Source organism: Eptatretus burgeri, chromosome 4, assembly GCF_056783735.1.
Source record: "Eptatretus burgeri isolate ZD-2024b chromosome 4, Ebu_testis_v1, whole genome shotgun sequence".
Classification (NCBI taxonomy): Eukaryota; Metazoa; Chordata; class Myxini; order Myxiniformes; family Myxinidae; genus Eptatretus; species Eptatretus burgeri.
This window is the reverse complement of record NC_140964.1, coordinates 133,282,606-133,293,440: the sequence shown is the minus strand read 5'-3', so window position 1 is coordinate 133,293,440 and position 10,835 is coordinate 133,282,606. Positions and strand designations below refer to the sequence as shown.

Here is a 10,835-nt window from a genome sequence, read left to right as displayed (position 1 = left end):
AAAGATGAAGTGCACGTGCACCACGTGACCTTCACAACCCGTCAACCCTCCATCTTACAAAAGTGATTTTATAATAAAAATTAAAAATATGTGTGTTTGCAATCGTGTTTACATTTGAAATTATGCAGATAAAACCTGTTTTTGATTCATGCATCATTTGATCAATAAAACCGTCAACCGTCAAATCTCGCGAGTCACGAGGGCCGAATCACAGAGCACGAGCTTGCAACAGGAGAAAAAGACGTGGATGATGGATATACGAAAATGGCTCAGAAAAGGAAAAAACGCAAGCGACGAAAATGAAGAAGATGATGAAAGACATGTTGTGGGAGGAGTTGGAGGAGGAGGAGGAGGAGGAGTTGGAGGAGGAGGAGTTAAAGACGATCATGTCGATGAAATACCGACAGAAGCTGGCCAACCTGGCCAAGCCAGCAACGTTAGCCCTGCAGCTGGAGCCCCAACGCAGACAGCCGAGTTTCAACGCCCGGCGGCGGCCTCGGGGTCGGGTGTGACTGTCAAGCCGCTTCCCGATGATCTTGGAAGTGAGAGACCGAATCAAGTTGTTCTACAGCGGTACCCTGGCCATCTGTTGCAGAACAAGAGTCGCTCGTTTGTGTCCTCGTGGTACCAGACTAATGAATGGCTGGAATACAGTGTGCAGACAGATGCAGCATTCTGCTATCCGTGTAGGAAGTTTAACACCGCACGTGGCCCAGTGGATTCTACTTTCACTGTGCGAGACTACTGGAATTGGAAACATGCTGTTGAGAAAGGCAGGGGGTTTCACAAACACGCAACTTCAAAGGAACATTTAACTTGTGTTTTGAGGTGGAAGGAGAATGAGAGGTGCATCGATTGTGGTAAGGAGATTTCCACACTCCTCAATGCTGACCAGCTAAATAGAAACCGGTACTATGTGTCTGCTCTTATAGATGTTGTGGGATTTCTCGCCGAAAATCAGATACCTTTTAGAGGGAGCCTTGATAATTTTGAGGATATGTCAGACGGGCACAGTGGGCTCTTCCTCTCGCTTTTAAACTACACACTCAAAAAAGACACCGAGCTAGCTGAAATAATAAAGCATATCCCACGAAACGCAAGCTATACTAGTCCGGAAATGCAGAATGAACTGATCTGCCCATTGAGTAATGTTGACGGATGCCGTCGTGGAGAAGTCGGCACATCGTGGTTTACTCTCAAGGTGGATGGGACGAGGGACCCCACTGAATGTGAGAACATATCAATCATCATTCGCTTTGTATCGGCATCAAATGAAGCAATAGAGCGTCTACTCACAATAGCTACAGCCGACGCCGGAGATGCAAAAACATTGACAGACCTAAGAATTGCAGAGCTGACAAAAACAGGACTTGATACGTCAAAAATATTAAGTCAGGTGTACGACGGGGCTTCAGTAATGGCTGGGAAGCACGGTGGGGTGCAAAAGTTGTTGCAAGAGATATTCGAAAGAGAAATCCCCGATGTGCACTGCTTAAATCACCAACTCCATCTGGTAGTTATCCACGCACTGGCAGCAGAGAAAGCTGTTACTGATTTCCTCGAGGTTTGTTGTTGCCTGTACAAATTCTTCAGAAAGCCCACTGTTGCTGCACAGTATAAAGGTGAGCGGTTAAAATGACTTCTTTATCAAAGGTGGACGGGACATTTAGCCACCGTGTCTGTGATCATAGGATCTTTTAAGGATATCACATCCTGACTGTCGGAGATTGATGCAGAGCGCGCCTATAGTGCAGAGATGAGGTTGGAGGCTATTAGGCTTTTGTGGGAAGTCTCTGGGCCTGCCTTCATGTTCATTGCTGTCTTTGTACAAAAACTGCTGATGTTGTTAGATGGCCCTAACAGACTCTTGCAGGCAGAGGACATGGACTTGCTAACGGGGTTGGAACTGGTGGCGAGTGCTACAGAGTGCGTGAAGAAACTCCGCTCTGAGGATGAGTTCACTGATCTGTGGAACAAGGCCAACGATGCTCGCACTTCTCCACCTGCACCACCAAAACGGACACGCACAATGCATAAGAACTTGGAACAGTTTGTAGTTTTGGAGACTACAGGACAAAACAACGACAATGACAAGACGGAACTGCAGAGGGTTTTTTACAGCGCAATTGACGGTTTGGGCCCCAAGCTGAGCAGGCTGCCTGGGGTACGTCCGTCTTGTATCTAATTAATTAATTAATATATATATATATATATATATATATATATATATATATATATATATATATATCAAATGATTTGCAATGCCAGTGATTATCATGACCTGTAATTCCCACTCGTTGGGTATGCAGAAGAGATAGCGGGAAATAATGAGCATTTTCGCGTTGAAACGACCACGGAGAAGATGGCCGAGTGAGCACGTCGTGCGGTTGAAGCCATAATTAATTACACGTCGGCCGTGAATCTCGTTCAGGTTTTTAAAGTTGAACGAATTCCCGATGACGTCATGCCGCACGACCGTGACGCACAGGAAGTGACGTGCGGAGAGGTCAGACATTTCCCGATGCCGTCATGCCGCACGACCGTGGCGCACAGGAAGTGACGTGCGGAGAGGACAAACATTGCTGTGCGGACGGAGGTGCGGACGGCGCTTGCGGCATCTCTGGTGATATTATATAAATTTTTATGTTTGTTTTCCCTTCGGTTTTCGATGTTTGAAAATGTCATGTGAAAATGATCGTCTGGAGCCGTAAACGAGTCGTCTATTTAGTCGCCCGACACGTCGACTTTCACACTCGATTCATTCAATCGATTGATCAATTTTCCCTTTATTAAACACGAGTTGTTGTCCCTTTTTACCTCACAGTCCGTGAAAACTTCACCACGTCGTGTTTGATTACTACTAATAGTATGAAAACCTCCGTCGCGGAGACTTGTATTACTCAGTAACCCGTTAATATCGACACACCTCACCTAACCTCACCTTAACCTCAACCTAACCTCAACCTAACCTCAACCCGAACCTAAACCTCAACCTCAACCTAACCCCTAACCTCAACCTAACCTCAACCTAACCTCAACCTAACCTCAACCTAACCGCAACCTAACCTCACCTAACCTCACCTTACCTCAACCGAACCTCAGCCTCAACCCTAACCTTGCCTAACCTCACCTAACCTCGCGTAACCTACCCCTAACCTCAACCCTAACCTCACCCAACCTCACCCAACCTCACCCAACCTAGCCTCAACCGAACCTCAACTCAACCTAACCTCAACCTAACCGCAACCTAACCTCACCTAACCTCACCTTACCTCAACCGAACCTCAGCCTCAACCCTAACCTCGCCTAACCTTGCCTAACCTCACCTAACCTCGCGTAACCTACCCCTAACCTCAACCCTAACCTCACCCAACCTCACCCAACCTCACCCAACCTAGCCTCAACCGAACCTCAACTCAACCTAACCTCAACCTAACCTCCAAATACGTTCCCCCCCCCTCTCCAGCATTGTTGCTGCTGTTCTGTCCGCGATGCACCTCTTCGCCCCGATGTTTCCCCACCCTCACCACCTCTCCCATCCACTGATTGTGTGTGTAGGTTGGAGGAGTGCTCGTGGTAATTGGGTCAGGGTTGTCCCGTGTGCGGACGTGTCACGGACCTGAAATACCTGTCGATCTTCCCTCGTATATACCATGTGTTCCTGATCACAGATATCCTGTCCGCACCACACTGCAGGCTCTCGCGCAGCATCGCGCCCTCTCGACTCGTTTCTCTGCTGCATAGTGATTCCTTCCTCGCACGCTCGATGTTCACGGTAAAATGTGATGTAATTAAGAGGTGTTTTAAAAAGTTTTATTTTCTTTTGAAAAGTTTGAAAGTTTCACGTGAGTGCTGAGAAGGGTACGCCGCGTGTGTGAGACGGTTCGAACACGCTTGGGTGTCGGTCGTTGTGGAGGTCATGGAGGATGAAGTGCGGAAGGCGTTGGAAGAGGATGGAGAAGGGAAGAGCACCAGGCATTGATGAGGTGTGTGCAGACGTGGTAATTGCGGCGGGAGAAGTCCAAGTCAGTTGGACGAAGAGGCTGTTGAACATATGTACGAGAGAGGGTTCGATGCCGGAGAAGTGGAGGACAGGGTTAATTGTGCTGACGTGGAAAGGGAAGAGTGATGTTCAAGATCTGGGGAGGTGCTGGAGAGGAATCTGGACGAGAGGATAAGGAGTAGTGTGGAGATGGAGATCGGAGAAGAGCAGCAGGGGTTTAGAAAGGGTGGGAGACCGCGGATGGGATGTTCGTGCTGAGACGGCTGATGGAGATGTTGGAGGTGCAAGATGAGATGGCAGTGGGATTGGTGGACTTGGAGAAGGCCTTCGACACTTCCCCAAGAGAGATGGTGATGGCTGACGCTGATATGGATTGTAGTGCTGGCAGCAAACGTGGTGTGGAGAGTGAGTGAGTGAGATGCAGGAAGTTCTGGGGAGTGGAGTGGTAGGGGGGTGGGGGTGGTAGGGGGTCAAAGGAGGCATGTGGGAAACGGGGGCTGAAGATGAGTCTGGAGAAGATTGAGGTGATGTGAGTCTGGCAGCAGAGAAAATAAATTATCAGGTTAGAGGCGAAGGAGATCAGACAGGGAAAGAGGCTTGAGTATCTGGGAGGAACAGTGACCGTGGAGGGTAACTCCGAGGCAGAGGTGATGCGGGAGGATTCATGTGGGTGCGAATGTATGGAGGAGGGTGGAGGGAGTAATGGCAGACAGAAAGATATCAAAGAAACTGAAAGGGAAGGTTTTGATGTCATGTGTAACACTGACCTTCATTTACGTTCTGAAAACTGTGACACTGACAAAGAGACAACAACAGAAGTTGCAGATTTGCAAAAACAACTGGGTCAGGAGGATTGCAGATGAGTGTGCAGATGAGTCTGATGGGGAGGTTGTTAAAATACCGACTGAGATTGACTGGGGACTTGGTGTGAATTTGGGAAGAGAGAATGGCAAAAAGGGGATGGGATGAGGGAGCAAGGGAGAAGGAAAAGAGGTTGACCATGCTTGAGATGGGAGGATTGTGTGAGGAGGGATATCAGTAAGGTAGGGGTGGCTGAAGAGTGGAGAGAGTTGGCTGAGGACAGAGGAAGGTGGAGGAGTATCGTGGTCAAGGCAGGACAGAAGCTTGGTGCCATCGGATATCGTCCCTTATAAAGGGAAGAGGAGGAGGAGGAGGAGGATGAGAAGAAGAAGAAATATATTAACAAATATAACGTCATCGTCATGAGGGCCGGCAGAATGGCCTTGACCCTAGACTCAAGAGGTATGCGCGCTCACCTCTAAGTCATCTCGGCTGCGTTCACATCTCGACCCACCTTTACACTCTCACATGGTATGGTGTTTCACAGGTAGTGCCATCCCTCGGATAGACATTGAAGTGGGCGTCCTGTCTGCCGGCATTTGTTGTTCAATGCTGAAGATCCCACTGTCCTTTGCGAAGAGTTGGTGAGCTATCACCGGCACCCTGAATAAATTATGTATCCTGGCCAAACTTAAAGGTGGGGAAGGGGTGCACTGCATCGACGACAGTCGTGCTCGCAGCAATAATGCAACCAGCAGCCACAAGCTGCATACGATTATACTGCATACTCATACGATATTACAGGGCAGAGCGTGACTCTCTGCAGAGAATCGGTTCTGCTGAAGCAGTTTCTTGGTGAGGGTTTCAGTCTTGGATGGGTCGTTTGACGCAGATACTCGACCAAGTCTGCAGTGATTTGTTGAGAGGGAAAGGAATTGTTTCAGTCTGTCTGTCAGTCTTGCAGACAAAATCTACAATCGTTCTAAACAGAAAATTTCCTGTTTTTGGGACAATGATGGACAAACAACATGTATGAAGAACTACGTCATGTACTAAATAAGGTGGTGTAAAAGATGGTGCATCAGTGGTGGGTTAGAAAATTTTTATTTTTATTTTTTTACAGCTTTGAAAACATGTATTTCATTTCAATTATCTATTTGAACACTGAAGAACACAAATGTCCCTCTTGTCACTTCCAACAACCTTCAGTTTCGCAGTACTTGGACAAAATATCGCATCATCTTGACCGATGAAATTTGTTGCTCTCACCGTTGGGGAATATCGAGGTTCAGACGAAATGGCGGCTTGTAGGAAATATTGTTGTGGGCCGGGTATCGGCTGCGAGTACGACCGCTAGTTGGAGCAGCAGAGTCGACTCCACCGAACACTCGGGATTCAGATCGTTACCCTCGAATAACTCCGAAGGTACGTGTCCCTTACAGGACCGTGAATCATCAATAATTCAGCCACGTGGAACAGGGTTATTTGCCAATCTTCAAAATACCGAGAGACCCACGTGGTGAGCTACCGAGGAATCCACACCCTCGACGGAGCTCGAGCGGAACGAGCCGTGAGCGTGCTCGACCCGTGCGTAACCCGAGCGAATGGTTACCGAGGTCCGTCGGTCCAAATGTACAACTACGGTGGCAACAGCCTTTTTAATCACCCAACACCGTGCTAAACCAATGAAGGAAAGGACAAAGATGAGCTGAAACATTCAACAATAGGGGTATTTATTTAGAATAGGTGGGGAAGGAACACAAAGGGCAGAGTTAAACCGACTATAAAGGATGCAAATAATGTACAGCAAAAGCACTTAGCCAATTGCTACTTAAAGACGGGCCCACAGACACACACACGCACACACAAATACCCAAAAAGAGAAATGGACCTCGAGGTCATTATTGAAGGTTCCCAGCTCGAGGACAGATGAGCTGAGAACCAGAGATTTCTCGAACCTTCCCACCTCGTGCGGCCTTCGACATCCTCGATCGGCGGGACTCGAACCCGCAACTCGATGCCGCTGCGAGCACCGGGTACGGAGGACAGCGTCTGGTTCCAGCACGCTCCTCCGGCATGCGAGGAAATCAGAGCCAGCAACTCAGCGAGACCAGAAGCAGCGACAGGACGAGACCAGCAGCTGCGGACACCGCGCCATCCCGTCTATTCTCTTCTCGCTCGTCCAGTTACCACACTTTCTTCTCAGGTGGGAGGGGCCTCTTCTCTCTGGCCATTCGCCTCCTCATTGGTTGGACTCATCACGCGATTCCCTGGCCGTCCTCCATTGGACAGGCCCACGGTAGGCGGGGAAACTCCCACTCTTCCAGGCGGAGTCCCGAGCGGAGGCGTTTGTGGCTCCGCCCACCTCCTCACCTCCAGCCACATGCTTAATGGCGTCGGGTCGAGGAAGCGAGGCGAAGGCGTGTGGTTGTTATCCTTGATGTAAAAATAAAAGAAAACCATGACTAAAAAAGTAATTCGCAGCGCACACATGTAATTCCCATTAGACACAGGTAGGAGGCCCGAACTAGAAACACACACTTATTGAAATAACTAAGCTACGGGGACGGCTGTCTGTCTGTGTGCACAAGGCTTCCAGATTCGTAACAATGTAGCGTGTGCTCAGAATCACAAAGCAAGAATTTAAAAGACCTTTCCCATATCCTTTTTCTCAAGACTGCGTGGAGTGAGGTGTTCTTTGAACTCTCCAGTTAGTCTTGTGGTAATCTCTTTTTGCACTTTATTGCAGCAGGTGAGGCTTTTACGACACAAACTGCACGCAATGTCTCTCCACATGTCCAGGTGAGCAGATAATAATCACGAATTTCCTTGTAATAATTTCTCATTGATGTATTATTTCTCCATTTTCTCCCTCCCCCCCCCCACCCCCCACCCACCGCTCCCCCAATCCCATTTCCTTTCCATCTTGTTCTCCTACTCTTGCTTTCTTTTGTATCCAGATGCAAAAAGCGCTGCATTAAATCCAATTATGATTGTTTCTAATTGGATACAGTGGTGGCCTTGTGTTGAGGACATTTGGCTGATATCCTTGAGGTTGTTGCTTTGAATCCGGTTCAAGGTAGCCATGAACCATTTGGATTCCAAGCTCCTGGAAATAGAGGTAATTGCAGGACAACATTGTAATGTCACAATTGGATTGTCGGTGGAAAAATAAAACAGTTCATTAATTATTTTCGGAGGGGAGTAACCTTTCTGCCAAACTCTTATCATCGTATGTGTTACCATGGATATGTAGGAAGATGTTGAATACAATGTGGCAGAGTGGGAGGGAGAGGTGTGGCAGTACCAATGATTGATGAAGCAACAGCATCAAGGGGTCCATAGACCCCCTTATAACCCCGATTAGCAACCAGGAGACGGAAGGTCTGAGATTTCTGAGAATACGTGCATTTTCTGTCACATTGCTAGGATCTTCTCCGACAACAGCACAAACAACTGGATGACAATGACAAACTTTGCTATTATGCTGAATCATTTGCAAGCTTCAATTTTCAAAATATCGAGAAATTCAAACAAGATGGGACTTCCTGACATTTTGAAGAAAAGCAGGGCTGACAGGATGGTCTCGAGATACGCACACTTTCCTCTGAGCCATCTTGCCTGGGTTTTAATCTCGGCCCAGTGTTAAACTGTGATCCTGGTGTCTCGCAGGCAGGGTGAGGCAGGATAATTTCCTTTTGAACCGGGCAGGATAATGGAAGGCATGGAAGGCAGTGGATGACCGAGGTTGGATGTCAAGTGACAGCAGCTCGTGAGGGCAGACCATCCCAACAGCAGACCCAATCGAGTTTGAAAATGCCGCCAGGCATCAAGAGCTCAACCACTCGAGAACAAATGTAAGCTGTCTCAAACAAATGCCAATCCCCTGCTGTCATGCCCCTCCCTCCACCCCCACCCCTCCTGAACCACCAAGGTGTTGATGCTGCACCTCCTGGCTACTGCCCCACGTATAGTGCCAGTATCATTACCCAATCAGACTACACCGACACTCACTAAATCAGTGCCCTGACCTGTCAAGTGGCATGGTCCAATGGTGCATCGCCTTGCTTGTTGCTGATTAGGGACAGCCATGTTGAAGGGTCAGAGTTTCTTTCTCTTCCCAAGGGTGTGAGGGAATGGGGAGTGGAAAGGCATGCCATGGTGCAGACAGTGAAGCACTGAAGTTTCTCTCACCCGGATCCTGCCTGGTTTGACGTGGGAGACATTGATGGGTCATCTTTAGCCGCTAAAGGTTATGATGCCGCTTCTCAATAGCACATGAACAAACATGATGACATCCATATTCACAACACGAGATGAGAGTGAAACACCATACCATGATGAGAATGATCTACTGTAATCTATGTACACCAGAGAGGATAATAACATGACCTTTACTGTCGCTCCCCTCAGGAGTGGGTGTATTCGTAAACCTAAAACAACCAGCATGCCTTGATTCTAATAACTGACCCTGACCCTCCCCCTGCTCCAACCCCAAAGAACATTAATATTTCCCAAGAGAAGTAGCCATGAGCACAACTATAAACCAGGTTAATTCAAGTTTCGAAAAATGCTGGAAGAATGACGCTTTGAAGTATCCAACTTAGGCAATGGCGAAAAACCGTCGGCAGACTGAAGAAACCTGAATGAACTTTATAACTTCACAATGTAAAGTACAAGCATAGAAGACCCATCACTTCGCTGACGAGAAGCAAGAGTAATAATATGTCACTAGTCCTGGGAGTCGTAAGACATCACTTCAACTTGATCATCTCCATACATTTCACAAAGTAGTTTAATGGCCGAGAGAAGCATATTCCTCCACAAACCAACTTCAAAGTTTCACAAATCACCAAAGAAATTGGCCAAACTTTCTCTTCTGTCATTGGATTAAATCAGGACTTTAGGACCGGCGGTGAAGCGCAATTTGAAGACCGGCGGCTTAGCGGGGCATGAGGGCTGGCAGCAGAGCGGGGTCCGAGTACAGCAGCAGAGCAGTGCATTTGGAAGACTTAAGTGAGACATACGAAACAATTAGGATATGATTCCACAATTGGGAGAATAAGGGGACTGATGATTGCAGGTGGTCAACCAGCTTGGACTTTTGAGGATGAACAGGTGAAGGCTTTGAGGGAATATGTGTGACCTGGGTTGCTTGGCATTAGGATGGGTCGGAGAGCAAGTCCAGATAAAAGCTTACGATAAAATAGAGAGCCCAGTTGTTGCTGGTGAAAGAGTGACAGTCCATGGGAACGCCCCTTCTATCTTGAGATTGTAATTGTGTGGAAAGTCTTGATTTTGATCACCTCAAGAGGAGCAGGTGGGAAGGAGCAGGGAACACCAGCCCAGAGTGGGGAGCTGTACTCCTTGGAACTCTGTGTGAAAGTCGTGCACACTGTGATTAATTCATTCAGTGCGACTCGAGAATGCTTTAGGTTTAATTAGAATATCCACATGCTGACTCGCCTTTAATGGTGACTTGGCAACATGGTTCTCCCATAATAAGTCATGGCAGATATTAAGCCGAAGGAGTTCCAGCTCCTGTGACTTGGAGACATCTTCCATTCGCTGTCCAAATCAGTGGATCGGAGAGTTTAATTGTCGATCCTTGTTGCCCATAGCTGACCAGAAGCTTATCTTGCCCATGTCGGATGAAAGGGACATTGGAGTCTGGCCTTTCACAAGTGCAATCGATCATCCCACACAGGGTCGCGTCGTCGGCAAGGTGCTAAAGTTTGTTTTCAAAATATCCGTAAGGTATAAATCTTGAACAAGCAGGTAGCATTCGTCGAACACACAATCTCGCCTCGCCAGATAATGTGACCGATGATGTTTAAATTTTGAAACTATATTCCTCATGGCAGGTTGCTCATATGTATGAAGTTTCGCATCGATCTGTTAACCAGTTCTGGAGAAGAAGACTTTTTTTGTTTTTTAACGTTTTTATTTTCAATCCAACATGGCTGCCAGACCATGTGACCAATGACATCAGAGTTATCAATAAAAAAAAATTCCATCGGAAGTCCCTCCT

The 10,835-nt window shown here is 47.6% G+C and overlaps 1 protein-coding gene across 12 annotated transcripts in view; it reads left to right on the top strand.

Annotated features, from left to right (window-relative positions):
• The first annotated feature begins 2,515 nt into the window (after positions 1–2,515).
• ACOT7 (acyl-CoA thioesterase 7) overlaps positions 2,516–10,835 on the top strand; it is a 72,829-nt gene continuing 64,509 nt past the window's right edge. For 4 of the 12 annotated variants that reach the window (XM_085876304.1, XM_085876305.1, XM_085876316.1 and 1 more), the window contains exons 1-2: positions 3,782–3,986; positions 7,554–7,606. In XM_085876304.1, the coding sequence (XP_085732430.1) occupies positions 3,927–3,986; positions 7,554–7,606 (113 nt within the window). In that variant the 5' untranslated portion in view covers positions 3,782–3,926. The other 8 variants (XM_085876310.1, XM_085876306.1, XM_085876309.1 and 5 more) reach the window with 8 other exon arrangements.